At 36.8% G+C, this 19,558-nt stretch overlaps 1 protein-coding gene across 7 annotated transcripts in view; it reads left to right on the top strand.

Annotated features, from left to right (window-relative positions):
• The window catches only part of TPK1 (thiamin pyrophosphokinase 1), a 379,683-nt gene that overhangs the window by 59,054 nt on the left and 301,071 nt on the right, over nt 1–19,558 (top strand). For all 7 annotated transcript variants that reach the window (XM_055115484.2, XM_003820515.6, XM_034965164.3 and 4 more), the window contains one exon: nt 15,691–15,762. In XM_055115484.2, the coding sequence (XP_054971459.1) occupies nt 15,691–15,762 (72 nt within the window). The remainder of the gene's footprint in view (nt 1–15,690; nt 15,763–19,558) is intronic.

The following is a 19,558-nucleotide window of genomic DNA, read 5'->3' as shown; positions in this document are numbered from 1 at the left end:
GAAACCCAAACAATCTATCATTTTAGTGATCCTTTATTATATTCTAGCCTAACATTTAAGGATTGTTGGCCAGCAACTTCTTAGGAGTGGGATATATTGCTTGGGAGGTCGCTTTCCTTTTCATCAGTAGGAACTCTTCTATTTTACTTGTTTCACATATATATATACATATATATATGTATATATATAACTTACATATATAATAAATATATATTACATATATTGATATATATAATATATAATATATTACATATATTGATATATATAATATATAATATATTACATATATTGATATATATAATATATAATATATTACATATATTGATATATATAATATATAATATATTACATATATTGATATATATAATATATAATATATTACATATATTGATATATATAATATATAATATATTACATATATTGATATATATAATATATAATATATTACATATATTGATAGATATAATATATATTACATATATTGATAGATATAATATATATTACATATATTGATAGATATAATATATATTACATATATTCACATATAATATATAATATTACATATATTCACATATAATATATAATATATTACATATATTCATATATAATATATAATATATTACATATATTTATATATAATATATAATATATTACATATATTTATATATAATATATAATATATTACATATATTTATATATAATATATAATATATTACATATATTTATATATAATATATAATATATTACATATATTTTATATAATATATAATATATTACATATATTTTATATAATATATAATATATTACATATATTTTATATAATATATAATATATTACATATATAATATATTACATGTATTATATAATATATGTAATATATAATATATTATATATTATGTATTACATGTAATATATAGTGCATATACTATATAATATATAATATATTACATATACTATATAATATATAATATATTACATATACTATATAATATATAATATATTACATATACTATATAATATATTACATATACTATATAATATATAATATATATTACATATATACTATATTATATAACTATATACTATATAATATATATATTACATATATACTATATTATATATTATAATTATATATAATATATTATATTATCTTATGCAAGCTCAGGTGGTAATGCTTGCATGCCTACTGCTCACCTCCTGCTGCGCAGCCAGTTCCTAACAGGCCAGGAACTAGTACTGGGATGCGGCTGGGGAGCTGGGGACTCCTGACATAGAGACCTCATCTCTACAGAAACAACAACAACAACAAGAAAACTAACTTGATGTGGTAGTATGTTCCTGTAGTCCCAGGTACTTGTCAGACAGGCAGGCAGGAGGATCACTTGAGTCCAGGAGTTTGAGGCTACTGTGAGCCATGATTGCAGCACTACCCTCTTGCCTGGGCAACAGACTGAGACCTTGTCTCTAAAAAAAAAAAAAAAAAAAAAAGTCCAGGTGCAGTGGCTCATGCCTGTAATCCCCGCACTTTGGGAGGCCGAGGCAGGCACATCACCGGAGGTCAGGAGTTTGAGACCAGCCTGACCAACATGGAGAAGCCCCATCTCTACTAAAAATACAAAAAAAAAAAAAAAAAAATAGCCGGGCGTGATGGCGTATGCCTGTAATCCCAGCACTTTGGGAGGCCGAGGCGGGCCAATCATGAGTTCAGGAGATTGAGACCATCCTAGCTAGCATGGTGAAACCCCATCTTTATTAAAAATACAAAAAATTAGCTGGGCTTGGTGACTCGTGCCTATAATCCCATCTACTCAGGAGGCTGAAGCAGGATAGATCGCTTGAACCTGGAGGTTGCAGTGAGCCAAGATTGCACCACTGCACTCCAGTCTGGGCAACAGAGTGAGACTCCGTCTCAAAAATAAATAAATAAAAATTTTTAAAAAGTACAAAATTAATAAGATACAAGAGTAAGATATGCAAAGTAATGCTTCTTTTCATTATTGTGCTCTTAACATTTTCCCTTTTGATGGATAGTCTAAGGATGAAAAGATATATGTGTAAAAATATACGTATATATTGAAAATTTTTTTTACACAAATGGTAATGTATCATCTGTTATTTGAACCCTCCTTTCCTACTTATTTTTGTCTTGGAGAATGTTCCATGTTTATTCCCATATTCTTGTAGTTTAGGTAATATATAGCTATTTCACTATGTGGGACATAGCACAGCTGTATCAATGGGCTTTTGTGTTCTTTCCATTCTTTATTAAAAACAAAACCTTTGAATACTCTTTCTTAGCAAACTTTTTTTTGTGCGTATGTATATATATACACACACACACAATTATATAGGCTGGATGTGGTGGCTCGCACCTGATAGCACCACTTTGTGAGGTTGAGGTGGGTGGATCACTTGAGATCAGGAGTTCGAGATCATCCTGACCAACATGGTGAAACCCCGTCTCTACTAAAAATACAAAAATTAGCTGGATGTGTTGGGACATACCTGTAATCCCAGTTACTCCAGAGGCTGAGGTATGAGAATTGCTTGAACCTTGGAGGTGGAGGCTGTAGTGAGCCGAGATCGTGCCACTGCACTCCAGCTTTGGTGACATATAATCTCTGTGAAAAAGAAATCCAATTGTAGAGATACCAGACTTGTTCTGTTTACTTCACCTGGACCTGGATCTGATTAAGGGACACTGAGACTGAGGTGGTATCATTTGCCAGAGTACTTATCTGTGGCCTAGGGCAAGTCATCAGTTGGTGTCAAAGCTTTTCCTGTTGATAGCAGAAGTTGCTCTTAATTTCTCTTAAAGCCCACAGTGCCCATGAGATGAAAATGTTTGCCTATTTTGGGTTTAGTAAGCTTTCCTTCAGTATGGGTTTGACTCTTGATATGGTGGGTTGTGTCTGTGTAATCAGAAGTCATTCGTGAATCACAGGTCTTTTGCATTTAAATTTTTACATTTTATTTTTAAAAAACTGAGTGAATAAAATGACTTCTATTCAGAAGTACTTCGATGACATAGTGTGTTATGTAATCTATATCATTTAAAGAAGGTCCTTTAAAGAAAGTTCTTAAAAGTGCTTTTTAAACTAATTCCAAGTAATTGTCAGATGCTTTTTCCTCTTAAACTGTAGGTCTCGGGGAACATCAGACTGTTGTTTAAGTATGTCTAATTTAGCTTAATTTGTACTTATTTTGATTATATTTTTAGTATATGTGCTGTCAAAGTGAGCATGTGTATTTATTTTAATTATATGTATTGGTATAACTCGAGTCAAAGTCCTCTTTAAGGAATATTAAAAAAAGAAAAGATCTACATAGTATAATTGTTTATTCTTAGTATTGTTGATATGATTTGGCTTTGTGTCCCCACCCAAATCTCATCTTGAATTGTAATCCCATAATTCCCACATGCCATGGGAGGGACCTGCTGGGAGGTGACTGAATCATGGGGGTGTTTTCCGCCATGCTGTTCTTGTGATAGTGAGTTCTCAGAAGATTTGATGGTTTTATAACGTCTGGCATTTCTCCTGCTGGCACTCATTCTCTCCCCTGCTGGCACTCATTCTCTCCCCTGCTGGCACTCATTCTCTCTCCTGCTGCCTTGTAAAGAGTTGCCTTCCTTCATGATTGTAAGTTTTCTGAGGCCTCCCCAGCCATGTGGAACTGCGAGTCAATGAAACCTCTTTCCTTTGTAAATTACCCAATCTCAGGTATTTCTTCATAGCAGTGTGCGAATGGACGAATACAGTTATTACATGTGAAGCCCATAAAGCTTTAAAGCCCACCTCTTCCCAAAATAATTCTCATCAAACCTAACCAAACCTAAGTAGAAAGGGTTTTCAAAGGGAGTATTTACTGCCATGTTGAACCTCCTTGGCCTTTCTTCTACTGCTTGCCATGAAGAGATTCTGTGCTTTTTGATATGGGTGGACATGGGTTGAGGTTACAGGAGTAGCCTAAGTATAAAAGTCAGGCTTTCTGTTTGATTTAGAAGCTCATTCCAAACTTAGAGTCTGCCTTCAGAAAGTGTTTTGAACCGGCTTTTCAAGTGTAAAGACTATTGTGGGCCCTGCTGTCAACATGTCAAAACTAATGTGATGGACTATAATTTTTAGTACTTTATGATGAAACCTTAGGGTTATGGCATTACATCTACAGTTTGCTAGGCAGTGATTGATTTTCTTGATTGACAGGAGACACAGTTTATTGTGCCTCATGTCTGCAGGGCAAGGGACAGTTGATGGAGCAGCTTTGAACTCTGCCAGCAATCCAGAGATGTCAGTGTGCCAAGATAAAGAACTCAACTTCATTCATTTGGTTATAGTGAGAATGTGTTTATTGGCAACAAGAATATGGCTAACCTTTGTAAGCGTAAAGAAAGAAAACATTTCTTGCTATAGCCTTCTACTTTTATGTCAAGAAAGACTCAGAACTTTGTCAGGTTTCACTTGCACTTCCCCCCACTTCCTACAGAGCAGAAGCTTACTAGTTGTAAAATATAAAGTGTTCTTTTTCTCATGCATTTCTAACATATATAGATTCTTGTGAGAATTTATTGGGGCATTTTGTTTATAGTGGCATAGATTTTATAATATTAGGTTTAGTGAACTTGGACAGACCCATTACAGTTGCATTATGGGAGGTAATGCTCTTAGATGGAAACTGATTTAAATCATTCAGAATCTCTTTACACTTTCAACTTGAAAGGTTGGATGACAATAACTAGATATATGCTCAGGTTTGCAGGGCCCAAGGCATATTACATGGATTTCTTTCACTATATAGGTAGTAAGCCTAAACATCTATTTACCTCAAAAATACTTAATCTATTCTCAAAGAAAATATTTACAAACTTTGAAATTGTATAGTTGCACATTTTGAACCATCTCCAGTTTCATTAGATTGTTCTTGAGCTATCATGATCAAAACACGATTTAGCGATTTGAAGGGAAGCCATTTGGCATCTGTAGCTGTTGCTGTTGTCCTTTCTAGTACCGTTCCTGGAACATTTTGTATCATATTGATTTAAGTGTAGTACTCAGGGCTTCAGGACCTGGAAAGGGCCACTGAGTTTTTGGAGGGAGTAATTTCATTCTGCAAAGAATCCTTTTGGGCGAGCAACCAAGGGAAGGGTACCTATTCAAATTAGGGATGAGTCACTTGATTTTTAGAGAAAGCATATGGAATTGATTTATTGTAAATGAACATAAAGTCATTGCTGAAAGTGCCGCTCAGCAGATACTTATTGAGTGCTTACTGTGTATGTGGCACAGTTTTAGGTAATGGATACAGGAATTTATGTGCTAGTGTGGGGAGACAGACATTAGAAAAAAGATTGAATGAACAAACTGGTGATAAATTTATTATAAAAAACAAATCAGGTTAAGAGTGAGTGCTAGTGTGGAGTCGAAGGTGTTTCTATCTTACATAGATTGCTCAGGGAAGTTCTGTGATAACTAACATTTGAGCAGACAGCCAAGGAATTAGTGTGAAACGGAAAGTAAGGAATTAACTGAATATGTGGCTATCTACAGTAAGTCTAAAAGGTGGCATTGTGCTCTGTATGTTTTAAGAGCAGCAAGGAGGGCAGTGTGTCTGTCGCAGGGATGGGGCCTGTGGGGGAGGAGGGAGGGAGATAGGAGATAAAGTAGGGAGAGAGAGAAGCCAGGTTATGTAGAGCTTTGTAGGTGATTTGTGAGGAATTTGACTTTTACTGTGAAAGGAAGCCAGTGGAGGTTTTTGAACCAGGAAATGACTTCCTCTGACTATATTTTAACTAGATCCATCTGGCTGGTGTGTGGAGAATAGAGTATAAGAGAGGCAAGTGTAGAAGCAGAGAGGCCAATTAGAGGGCTGTTTTATACAGTCTAGAGATGAAAACTGTTCACGGTGAATAGAGCGTCGGTGGTAGATATGGTACTGGGATGGGGAGCACTGTGGATGGAGGAGGTTTGCATGGAGAGAAGATTCAGGAATCTGATTTGGACTTGTTGAGTTTGAGATGTCTGTTAGCTCTCCAAGTGGAATTGTTGAATAGGCTGTTAGACATAGAGTTCTGGAGTTCAGGGGGAAAGCCCCGGGTTGGTGTCATGCATATGGAAGTCACCATTATAGACGGCATTTGAAGCTATGAGACTAAAGGGGATTACTTAGGGAGTGGGTATAGATTGAGAAAAGGTCCAAAGATCTGCACCTGGGGCACTGGGCACTCTTACATATGGAAGCTAGAGATATTCACTATTTACTCAACAAGTTTTATTCAGTACTTTCTGTGCAGATAAGGAATAAGCAGCAAACAAGGCTGAGAAGGAGTGGGTCAGTCACACAGAAGGAGAACCAATAGAGAGTGTTTTCCTCAAGTCAAGGGATGGGGGGATTGCTTGCCCAAAGTGATTCTCTGCAGAATGAAATTACTCCCTCCTAAAACTCGATGGCCCTATGTCCTGAAGCCCTGAGTACTACGCTTAAATCAATATGATACAAAATGTTCCAGGAAGGGTACTAGAAAGGACAACAGCAATAGCAGCAAAAGCCAGTTGTCTTGCCTTCAAATCGTTAAATCGTGTTTTGATCATGATAGCTCAAGAACAATCTAATAAAACTGGAGATGGTTCACAAAGTGCAACCACACAACTCTCTCCCTACTTTATTTCCTGTTCCCCTCCTTTCTCCCCCACCGCCCCCATCCCTGATCATTCAAGAAGAAAGATTCAAGGGGTGATCTACCCTGCTATGCTGCCGAGATGTGTTAGGCAAGAAGAGAACTGAGAATTAGTCATTGAGTTTTACAGAAGAGGTCACAGGTGACCCTGATGAGCATTATTTATGGGATATGGTAGGATGCACATCTCATTGAAGTAAGTTTTGCTGGAGACTGAAATAGAAGGATGAGACGAAAGCCGAAGATGATGAAGGATACAGTGATTATATAATTTATTATCCAAGCCAGGGCAGTCTGCGAATGAATGGAAGGGGACAGTTTGTTATTATGCTGGTGCAACTGGCATATACCATTTGGTCACTCTTGGGAGAGGGCAAGAAAGATTTCTCAAGGAAGTACCTGTTTATTTCTACTCTTTGTTTACTTTCTCTGAAGCAATTTCTTATATGTGACTTACCAATTTTTTTAGTCCATTGGTAATTCAATTATTTTAATAGACTCTGGTATGGAATATTTGTTCAGAGCCCTTTAATAGTTCTGCTTTGTCCACATGCAATTTATTTCCTCAAAGAACGAATTGACTTGACACTTTTGATTTCCCTATGCACACTTGAAAAAAATCCTGTGCTTAAATATAGAAGTTTGTGCAATATGAATACGAAACTCAGTACTCTAGAGTTTTCATGGTTTAATTGAAATACTTTTTAGGGATGAGATATTCGTAATAATAGTCTTTGGTCCTTTGGCAAAATAACTGTTATAATGACTGGCATGTGCTTTGGCTAATATTCATTTTATATCAGTTTCAGTAATTTTTTAAACAGAACACAAAAACCCTTGATAACTTGCCATTAATATTTTTTCTATTGTAAATTGTGTTTTATTGTAATGTAATTTCATTTACAATACTGGGCTTCAGTTTTTTTCCTAAACAAATCTCATACCATATCAATTTTCAAAGGGGAATTCATTTATGTTTATGAAAATCCACAAATAATTTATTGTTTGCTATTTATACATAAAATTTTCAGAGAACAGCAATGAAAAAGAGTGAGATACAGATGAAATTAATATATTTTAAAGTAACATTGCTGGTTATGAGGGCTTTACACTGTCATTAGCTAACAGCATAAGACACCATACCAGTGGTTCTCAACTTTGGTGGCCTGTTAGACTCTTATGGTGCTTGTAAAAAATCATGATGCATGGGCCCTACTACAGGCATGTTGAATAAGGATCTCTTGGGGAAGGAGTTGGCTTGCTTGCTTGCTTATTTATTTATTTAGAGAGAGGGTGCCACTCTGTAGCTCAGGCTGGGATGCAGTGGCATGATCATAGCTCAGTGTAACCTTGAACTCCTGGGCTCAAGCAATTCTCCCACCTCAGCCTCCAGAGTAGCTAGGACTACAGACATGTGCCAAGCCAGTTGTTTAAACTTTTTTTTATAGAGACAGGTTCTTGTTGTGTTGCCCAGGCTGGTCCTCAACTCCTGTCCTCAAGCAATCCTTCTACCTTGACCACCCACAGTGCTGGGATTATAGACACTGTGCTAGCTGGCATTAAAAAAAATCTGTGATTACAGAGAGGCTGAGACCTACTACTCTATATACTGAAGGATAAATTTATCATTTATGATAATTGATGTAAATCTGAAGTTCAAATGTGTTTATAATTTCCCTTCCTCCCTCCATCCCTTTCTTCAGAGCTTAGTTCTTTTCAGAGCTAGTTAGAGTCTACTTCAAGCTTGTTAAGACTTGCTAGTTCTAGGAGGAAGAAGTGAGCAGTTCAGCATTTACTTGTATGCTTTTGCATGCTTGTGCAGAATTTGTATTATCTTCAATATGTGTTAAAGAATATCTTTAAGCCACTTACCCATTTTGTGAAGATTATGCAAAACTGAATAATCTGCAGTTTTACTTTCCTGGGCACAGGTAAACTGTAGGTCATCCTGATATACTGGAGAAGAGGGTGAGGTGCTGCTGACACCTCTGTGTGGTGCAGCTCTCGCATTTCCTTAGCATATCTCACTCGCAGTAGATAACCTGTGACCATCTACTATAAGGACAAGTGAGGTCCTTGTGCTTGTCTGCATACTAAATATCGTCTTAATTTCTTTTTAATTAAAAAGTACATCAATCTTTCACTCCTGAGTTGCATGACTGCGTTTTCGAGATCATTGATTTAGAGAGTGACTGTGGTTTCTCTCATAGAATTCAAAGTTTTCCTTCTCACAGTCGGATATAAAAAGAAATTGGTTTTCTTGAGATTTTCTCTTCTATTCTTGTTTTACTTCTTAATTAAAAGAAAATCTGGATGCCATTTAGTTTTCCAAAGGTGGATTAGAATTATCTTTGCCTTCTGGCATAGTGGGTTTTTTTCTTGCCTTTTTTCCTGAAGTCCAAACATGCTTTTGGGCTTCCGTCATAAGGGTTGACAGTTTTGTCCCATGGAGTAATCACTGAATGAATACCTGATGGAATAGTTGTTCAGTTCTGTTTTTGCTTGCCTCAGAGCTTTTTAAAAAAATTAATAGACTGAAAAAAATAACTTTAGATTTACAGAAAAAGTTGAGAAGATAGTACAGAGAGTTGTTATATAAGCCCCATGAGCAGCTTCCCCTATATTAACATTGGACGTTAGTATGGTGCATTTGTTATAATTAATGAACCAATATTGATACATTATTATCAGTTTATTATTCCATAGTTTATTCAGATTTCCTTAGTTTTTGCCCAGCATCCTTTTACTATCCAGGCATCCCCTCCAGGATACCACATTATGTTTAGTTGTCAGGTCCCCTTGGCTCCTCTGACAGTGGCAGTTTTTCAGACTTTCTTTGTTTTTGCTGACCTTGGCAGTTTTGAGTAATATTGGTAAGGTGTATTGTAGGATGCGCCTCTATTGGAATTTATCTTATATTTTTCTCCTGATTAGACTAGGGTTATAGACTTGGGGGAGAAAGACCCTGGAGACACAGTGCCATTTTAATCACATCATGTTAAAGATACATACTATAAACATGATTTATGACTATTGATGTTGACCTTGATCACTATCCTGAAGTGTAGTGCTTATTATATTTCTCTACTGTAAAGGTTTCTCCCTCTTTTCATAATCCTCTTTGGAAGGAAGTTACTATGTGCAGCCCACTCTCTGCTGTGTATAGCCTATAGCTATGTTCTTTCTCCTTTAGGATGGAGGATTGTATAATTTATTTGGAATTATTCTACCTGGGAGATTTGTCTCTTGTCACCTGTGTATTAATTAATCCATATGGACTCATGGATATTTATTTCATACTCTGGGTTGTAATCCAATGCTACTTTACTTTTTGCTCAAATTGTTAACAGTTTTGGCCATTTGGGACCTCTTTCAGTTGGCTGTTGTGCCCCTCTGACCTACTCTCATCTCTGTGAGTATTTTTGTTTGTTTGCTTGGGGGATCATGTTCTTTCTTTCTTACTGGAACTACCTGGTGCTCCAAGCTCATCTTGAATAGTTCTTTAATAATAGAATCAGCCATTTCTCTAAAGAGGCAGGATTTTGTTGTTGTGGTTACAGAAGAGGGAGAACTACATACAGTAAAGACAGATGGGATGCCCCTCCCCCTTTCTTAAAATCTGAACTTGTTATGTTTAGTTTTTTACCTTCAAAGGGCCTCTTCCCTTTTTAGCTCAAGGCTGATGATTTGACCTTATTTTTATTTTCATGTTATAAACTTGGCCTTTTGTACTTAACTCAGGATTTTCATGCAATTCGGAGCATTTTGGTTTCAGTACATCCGTGATTAGGGATTTTTCATCTTCTGTCATTGAAGCACGTTCGAGAAAGCAATTCAGGGACTTTTGACTTAAGATTTGAAGGAATAAGACTAGTCTGTCTGTCTTTGTTCTTTTAAATGGAGTGCATCATACATTTTTATAAATAATGAAAAGGTTCTTTCACCATTGCATTTGAAATCCTGCTGTCTGTGCCTACATTTGTCTTTGAGATTGCCTTAGGACACCTGATTAAAAAGATTTATAATTTTTATAACATAATGAAGAAGTTCTTTCTAGTTTTTTTCTTAAATCTTTTTGCATATCCCAGGAACAGAATCAATGTGACAGCTGGAGAACTACTTGAAATAAGACTATTGATTTTTCTTACTTCCTTGGTTCCCAGAGTTTTCTGAATTTTGGGGCATTTAGAACCAGAGGCATTGTCCCATAATTCAGTATCTGAGAGTGATATGGAGCTATATTGTGGGGGAATGTTTGGCTGAGAAACACCCATACACTATTTAGGAACCATGGTGGTTCTGTATGCTACTTTTTCTGCAACCCGCTATGGATTAGTAATCAGGAAGGCTGTGAGCGTAAAATAAATGCCATACTGACTTCCAGGGGAGACAAGATTAGAAAAGGAAAGACTGTCAGATCTTATTAGAAAACTAAACTAGATTAGAAGAGAATATCAGATCCCATTACCTAAATAACTTTATATACAGAAACAGCCTACCATAAATGTTATGTATAGAAATAGCTGAAGTGGTTAATTCTTTTTTATTAATAACATCATTAGTAAAGCCTAACTGTACTATACATTTTATACTGCTTCATTCTTTTCAAAAATGAAATGCCTTCACGGATATTACCTTAATGAAAGTATTGGTCTAGAGGAGCAGTAATGTGGATAATAGTGCTTTCCTCTCTTACCAGATGGCTCTGTGAAGCACAAAAATACCAAGTTCATATATCAAATAATCAGTAACAGCAGTTTCAATCATTCATGTAAACTTACATTCAATATTGTTGAATGCCTCTTTTGGCAGTGTAGACTTTGCTACAGAGAAAAGGACCATCGGGTTATCCAAATTATTAGCTCCTTGCTGTTGAAATCTTATTGAGCATTTACCATGAGCCAGACTCTGAATCTCTTAAACGGATGCTCCGTCCAGGTGGGATGAATGAATGAGCTAATGCATTCATTTTGAATAGTGCATTTTGATGCTTGTCTTCTCTTCTTTAGAGTCATCTCAGATTCTTGTTTAGGTCATCTTTACCTTAACACAATCTGGACTGTCATCACTGCATTCATTACAATTAGGGTTTTTTTTTTCCTCTAGAATAGAAACCCAAAATAACAGCGACTTGTACAGCATAGAAGTATGTTTTTGTTTTTTGTTTTTTGTTTTCGTTTTTGTCACCCCAAAACCTAGGTCAGGGCTTGACACATGTTACTTGAAATAATAAATGCATTGCCTTGCCCGATTAAGCTTCACTGCCCCCACTGAGGTGATAGATTTTAGCCTATGAAACAAGCACCATCTGGGTTTGGGGAACTGGTATGGTGATAACAAAGCAGGATTTCTTAAAGCTTAGTCCATGGACCACCTGTGGTAGAATAACTTGCTTGTAAAATGTAGATTGCCATGCCTTATGCCAAGGGATATAATTTGAAAGGTGTAGGATAGGGTCCAGAAATTTTCATGTCTTATAAATTCCTCTGGGTGATCTGAGAACCACTGGGAAGGAAAGGAAAGGAGAGGAAGAAACTGATTTGCAGTCTCACAACCTTTTAATAAATTCTCATAAAGTAGTGGCAGGGGCTCTATTTCCAGTCCTGGCTCCTGAACTCATGGTAGGACCTATTGCTTCTAGGAGTGCTCTCCAGAATTAAGGCCAAGATTAGGAAATGACTTAGAAGTTTATTTTTCACTCATGTAAAATAAGCTTTGAGGCAGGTAGTGAAGTGCTGGAACGGAGGAAGATTCATGAAGTCATCAGCAACCTAGGCTTCTTTACTCTGATGCCCTTGTTCTTATGATCCAAGGTGGCTGCTAGAATTTCATTCAAAGAATCTATCAATTCTTACTTCCAGATGGCAGGAAGGAGGAAGGAAATGAGTAGAAGATAAATCCCCCTTTATTTTAAGGAGACTTTCCAGATATAACAAAGAAAGCTATATACATCTCTTTGGCCAGAACTTAGCCTTATGACCACATTTTGCCACAAGGTTATTTTTTTCTTACCTGGCCCAGTGAAATGAACAAAAATCCCCTCAGGATCCTCTTAATAAAGAAGAGGCTATTACTGGTCTTCACCATAATCATTCATTCTAAAGCTGCCCAAATAAACATCCTGGATTCTGTTGACCTCTTGGCAAGTGATTTTGCCAATTCTCAAAACCAGCTATCGTCACCATCCTGTTTACGCCTACTCTTATGTCTCCTCCTCATAATCGGTGGGGAAAGTGCTAAAATTATAGATAAATATGATTTCATATTACCTTTTAGTTAATTCCAATTATATTTCTATTTTTAAAATGTGGATTGTCATGTCCTGTAGTCTGTTTTTTACACAGTTGTTTTAAAAATGTTCCATATTCCACTCTAATTCTCCCCTCTTACTTTATTTTACCTTGTTTTAAATAGGTGCAGGTGCAGGCCGGGCACCTGTAATCCCAGGTGGCTCATGCCTGTAATCCCAGCACTATGGGAGTCCGAGGTGGGTGGATCACCTGAGGTCAGGAGTTCGAGACCAGCCTGGCCAACATGATGAAACCCTGCCTCTACTAAAAATACAAAAATTAGCCAGGCGTGGTGGTGGGCGCCTGTCATCCCAGCTACTTGGGAGGCTGAGGCAGGAGAATCACTTGAACCTGGGAGGTGGAGGTTGCACTGAGCCAAGATAGTGCCGCTGTACTCCAGCCTGGGCAACAGAGCAAGACTCCATCTCTAAAAATTAATAAATAAATAGGGACAGTTCCAGTGGCTCAGGCCTGCAGTCTCAGCACTTTGGGTGGTAGAGGGTCGCTTGATGCCAGGCATTGGAAACTGCTTCTTACAAAAAATAAAAATATTAGCTGGGCATGGTGGTGTGCACCTGTAGTCTCAGCTACTCGGGAGGCTGAGGTGGGAGGATCACCTGTGCCGAGGAGTTTGAGACTGCAGTGAGCTACGATTGTACCACTGTGCTCCGGCCTGGGTGGCAGAGTGAGACCCTATCTCTTTAAAAAAAAAAAAAAAAAAAAAGACAACCTCAGTTTTGAGGCACATGACGCGCCTTCATGTGCCTCAGTCTCAGTCCCTCTTTTCTCAGCAGGAGATACGCCTTACAGGTGGTGGTGGTGGTGGGGGACACGCCATTTCTCTTGACTGCTGTTCAGAGCAGTGCCTGAACAAGGTGTGCTCTGAAAATACCTGTTGAAAGAACAAATGGACAATTTCCCTTCTTCCTCTTACTTCCCTCTCCTATTTAGGATATAAGATTGTTTCTATATTGAAAATATTTTATCTTGACTTTGTTGCATTATTTTTTCCATTTCTCACAGTTAACTTTTTATATTTTAAGGAAAGGTGACTATTCTTCCTTCTTAATCAACTCCTGACTGTTCACTAATTCCTTGCTCACTTCACTATCTTGAGTCTCCCTCTATGAATTTTCAGATTTTCTTTGAGATCTCCCTCCCCTCGGCCTCTTGTTCAATCTCCTTGACATTTCTGTAGCATGCTGTGTTATCGGCTGCATGTTCTTGAAAATACCTTCTTATCCTTCTGCCTTTATGGGTTTTCCTTCTGTATTTTCTCTGTTGACCTCCTTCGGCTCTGTTACGGTGAGGAAAACACAATGTCTTTGCTTTCATCTTTATTCTTTTCTCTCTTTGCCCTCCCCTGCTTTATGCAGTATCTCAGTGGCTTGCCTACTCTTTTTACCTTCAGCTCTGATCTCTATATGGATTCCGAATTATATAAATTGTGTTTACTACTCATTACTGCATCACTCTTTTTGTAGAGGAATTTAAGTTGGTGCCTCAACTTAAATTCCTACGTTATCTTAAACATTATGTTTAAAATTACTGATGTTAGTATCACATCATTAGGGCATTGCTTCTGAAACTGTTCATTGGAGTAACCCTAATGGATAAGGAGAGCAGCTTCTCGTGGGCTGTTTTTCTTGTCTAGAAAGCCCCTTCCTTTATTCTTTGCACCTTCTTTCTCTTTGAAAGATCAAGTTCAAAAATCTACATTTCACAAAAATCTCTGGGATGACACCAGACTTTATTGGCTTCCTAGCCTTTGAACTCCCGCTATACTCATTTATCTATTTATCTGGCACTCCTCCTGTGCTTCTGTTATATTGTATTTTGAATAAATCATCTTTATTGTAAGTGTCTCATCTCACAGCTTGTAATCTTATCCCTCTTTGTACTCCCAGTGCCTGGTATACAATTGGCGCTTAATAATATTTGCTATGGATGATGGCATACCCTTTTTATTTACTTATTGTGTTCCATTTCTAACAGTGAGATTGCTTAAAAACAATTTTTCTTAAACATTTAATTTTTCACAAATGAAATGGAGGGTGCTTGGACTGAACTGAATGACAGATTTTCAATACCTGATTGTACTTTGCTTTGCACTATTTTAAGTACATTATAAAAGGTGTGGAATGATTGTCTTAAAAGTAAACTTTTCTTCATGTTTGTCTTTGGAGTGTCATTAAAAACCTGGAATAAGAGAATCATGAGAAGACCTAGTAGGATTTCTGAAAGCACACAGGGTTTTGCTTTGGAAAGTTCAGGATAGGGTAAGCGTGGAAGGAAAGAGAGAAAAAGAATATGAATGAATGTGAAAATACACACCCACTAGACCCATACCATTTGATAAATAAGGTCAGGATGATATAAAACTAGCCAGGTAGAAGGATAGTTGTGTCAAAGTAGTGGATATATTGGAAGGATGAGAATTTATATCAAGAACATTTGTGGTCCTCACCCCCTACAAAAAGTTTACCCAGTTGTTTCTATGATACATTGCTCAACAATATGGTAATGTGACAGATACACTAAGTAAAATAGGACCCATTAATGTATGATGCCTTTTAAAATTAAGGTATGGGAAATTCACTGTGATTGAACTTTAGTTCTGTGTATACTGAAAATCTGGACTAGTAGTGTATGATTTTAGACTCATATAAGAGGAACAAAAGACTCAGTTCACTTATGTATTTTATTTTGCTTTCTTTTTTTCTCTAGGGAATTTGAAGTACTGCCTTGTAATTCTTAATCAACCTTTGGACAACTATTTTCGTCATCTTTGGAACAAAGGTAACCTTAATTAGCATTTCTATTTCTTTGCTTTCTTACTTTGTGACTGACCAACATGACTATTAAGTACCCTGAAACCTGACTAAAAAGTGGAATTCATAATAAGGTGATTCAGTTATTAATGATTAGAATAATTTATTATCGCTTCTCTGTTAAACTGTTTAAATGTGATTTCCAAAGCATGGACTCCGAAGGACGGAATACCATACTGTATTTCAGAACTACAGTGTGTATATTAAGCCTGAATCCTCAACAAGTATTTGTTCAAGTGTAAATTATTTTTGGCACCAGTGATAGCAGAAAAGCATCCACATGCCTCATCTGTTGCAGCATCCAATAAGGTATCTGCAGGGTGATCAGATTTGCAAAATCAAAAAAGAAGATGATGCTAGTATGTAAGAACCTCTTGGGGTGCTGAAAAATATAGTTAAAAATGGGATAGTGTCACAGAATTGATACTATTGGAAGGTTTTGTGTAAGAAACAGGCTTCATTAACTGTTTGTTTATATTATTCTTTAACTTTTATAGGATTATCTCTAGGTTGGAAAATAATGTTCAATATCATTTGCTGTTTTGAATCTCTGTTCTTCTCCCATGAAACAATGAGTTTTTTGTTGTTGTTGTTGTTTTTCCAAAGGAGCATTTTTGTTGAGTTGTCAGTGGAAGTTTTAGGCCAAGGTAGATAGGCAGAAGAACTTGATTCTTGATGCATTGATGCATATTTTTGCCATTCCTGATTCCCTCTTATCATCTTAGAACTCTTTAGTATTCTCAACATTGTGTTTATGTTTCTTAGAATGCAAACCTTGTATGTGAATAAGCTCACATCTGTAGTTGAGATAGTTGTGATACTAGAGGGAATAAATCATCACAAGTGATTTTTGTGTAAAGAACTTTTTTTGTCTAATATAATTACAGTGAAAACTCTTGGTATTCTAAATTGAACTATGTTTAAGTTAGTGAACTTAAAATTTCACGTTATAATTGTACTAACATTTCTCTCGAAGCATAAAAATTACTTAACCATTAACTTTTCTTTCTTAGCACCCCACTAATTAGGTAGTTATTTGAATGGCTGTGATGTCTTTTGTCACTGTGTCTCTAGTGCCTAGTGCAGTATCTGTCACATAATTGATATTAATGACAATAAATGAAAGAATGAATTTAGTATGGCTTATATTGCTAGAAAATACTAAAATGGTTAGGTATATCCTTTCTAATTGAATTTATTGTATCACATTTTATATTGTTTGGGGGAGAGTGTGAGTGACTGTTTTATTGCAAACATTAGAAATAGAATAACCATTGATCCAAACCGTTGGAGACCTTGAATATTCAAAGCTACGTCTAAAGAAGTCTGTTACGTTTGGGGGAGTTGAGGGTCTTAATTTTGCAAATAGTGTGAATGATGTAGATTTTTGAGCCAACCGAAGTTCCTCATTTCATTAGTTTTTCTATAAGGATCAGTCTGTACAAGAAAAAAAATTAAAGGTATCTGAAGTATCAGGTATACTGAAATGGCTAGTTAATTCTCATTTCCAAAATAATTTGTCTTTTTTAGGTTATTGAGATGTTAAGTTCTTTCACATATATACTAGGATAATTCTTGGTGTTCTGGAGCCTTTAACCGTTGTAAGAAGCAGGCCTATTGATAAATACTAAAGAGTAGGTTTTTTGTGATTCTCTTAACAGAAGCTAAGCTTTTTATGCTTGTAGTGTCCCCTTTTGTGTTTCTTTTCTTCCGAGTAAAGGAAACAAAATAGAGAAGTATTGAGCTTGAGTTGTTAATTTTAACATAGGAAAGGCTTAGGAAAATGGATAGGGCAGCATTGAGAGTTTGGGAGAGGAGACAGTATTATGGGTTGGGGTATTAGCAAGTATGAAGTGGCTTGGGGGTGCTGTCCCCATTACCTTTTAACCCATACGCTCAACATTTTCTGTAACTTCTGTTCTATGATACAAAGATTTGTGAAGAGCTGAAATCAAGGGATGAAGACTGGGCTGTTAAAATGGTTGCAAGCTTCAAAATGCAGAGAAATCTGAAGAGTGTTGCATAGTATATAAGACTCCTGCATAAAACTGGCAATTTCACTTTATGCCAAGGACTTCTGTTAAGTACATGTTTCCTGAGATTCATTTCAGGGGAAAGACTATGTTGAAAGTTTATCTTAAAGTTTCTTCCTGCAATGGTTAAGTGATATTTTTACCAGCAGTGAATCCATACGGGTCTGCAGCAACCCCATCCTTGCCTGCTCAGGGATATAATTCAGCTGAGGGCAGAAGTAGATTTAAGGTAAAGGGAGAGACTGAGGCAAGTTTTAGAGCCGGAGTGAGAGTTTATTAAAAAGTGTTAGAGCAGGAGCGAAAGGAAGCAAAGTACACCTGGAAGAGGGCCAAGCGGGTGACTTGAGAGATTCGAGTGCCCTGTTTGGACCTTGATTTGGGGTTTTATACATGGCCATAGTTCGGGGTTTGTGTTTCTTCTCCTCTGATTTTTCCTTTAGGGTGGGCTGTCTGCATGTACAGTAGCCCAGTGGCCCAGTGGCCAGCCAGCACTTGGGAGGGGCCACATGCTCAGTGTGTTTACTAAAGTTGTGTGCATGCTCATTTGAGCCATTTTTCCCTTACCAGTCAAGTATTCCTAGAGGAAGATCATATACCAGTTAAACTCCACCATTTTGCCTCTTGCATTGTGCATGCTGAGCCTACTCGCCCAACTCCAGAGACCTTATATATATATATATATATTATATAGTGAGGTTTTAACTTTTAAAAATGCACACATGGTTCTATAATTAAAGATGAAAAATCTAAGGAAAAACTAAAGAATTTACATTTATGAAAATAAGGTTAATGGCTGGGCACAGTGGCTCATTCCTATCATCCCAGCACTCTGGGAAGCCGAGGCAGGAGGATCACTTGAGGCCACAAGTTCAAGACCAGCCTGGACAACATAGGGAGACCCCACCTCTACAAAAAATAAAAAATTAGCTGGGTATGTGGTGCACGCCTGTAGTCCTAGCTACTCAGGAGGCTGAGGTGGGAGGACTGCTTGAGCTCATGAGGTCATGACTGCAGTGAGCTGTGATCACGCCACTGTACTCCAGCCTAGGTCACAGAGTGAGACCGTGTCTCAAAAATAAATAAATAAATAAGTTAATCTACAGTTCTCATAAACAAGTTATTTAACAAAAAGGACCCAATATATGACTAATCTCTTTAGACAATAATGTCAGAAGACAATGGTATTGCTAACTTATATATCCTTCTATAATTAAAAGATGCACCCTTCCATAATATCTTAATAGACAAAGAAGATATATTCGAATGATGCATTTACTGGCATCTTAACTGTCAAAGGCATGAAACCAAAAAGGCAAAAAAAAAAAAAAAAGAAATACATTTTTGCACATGCACTATAACGAAAGGAGAGAGTAATGAAAATATCAGTTCTGATTGGGTGTACCAGGAAATATCAAATAAGTACAGAGGAGTCATAAAGCAGAGAAAAGAAATGTGAGTGACAAAGCTCAAGTTTAGCAGAATTAGAAAAGGGACCCAACTGAGACTGAAGACCAAAGAGGAATCTGGGGAAAAAGAGAGAAAGAGAGTGCATGAGGAGGCTCAAGCATGTGCCTGCAGCCTGCTAACTGGTCCACATCAGCGCAAGAGGATTTCCAGGACCTGTCTTTGGCTGCATCAAAGACAGGCAGTGACCTTCCCCAATTGTCAGGATGACCCACAACGGCTACCAGGCCAGTCTCACAAGAACTAAGAAAACACCATCAGCTAAGC

Source organism: Pan paniscus, chromosome 6, assembly GCF_029289425.2.
Source record: "Pan paniscus chromosome 6, NHGRI_mPanPan1-v2.0_pri, whole genome shotgun sequence".
Classification (NCBI taxonomy): domain Eukaryota; kingdom Metazoa; phylum Chordata; class Mammalia; order Primates; family Hominidae; genus Pan; species Pan paniscus.
This window is presented reverse-complemented; position numbering and strand designations above follow the sequence as displayed.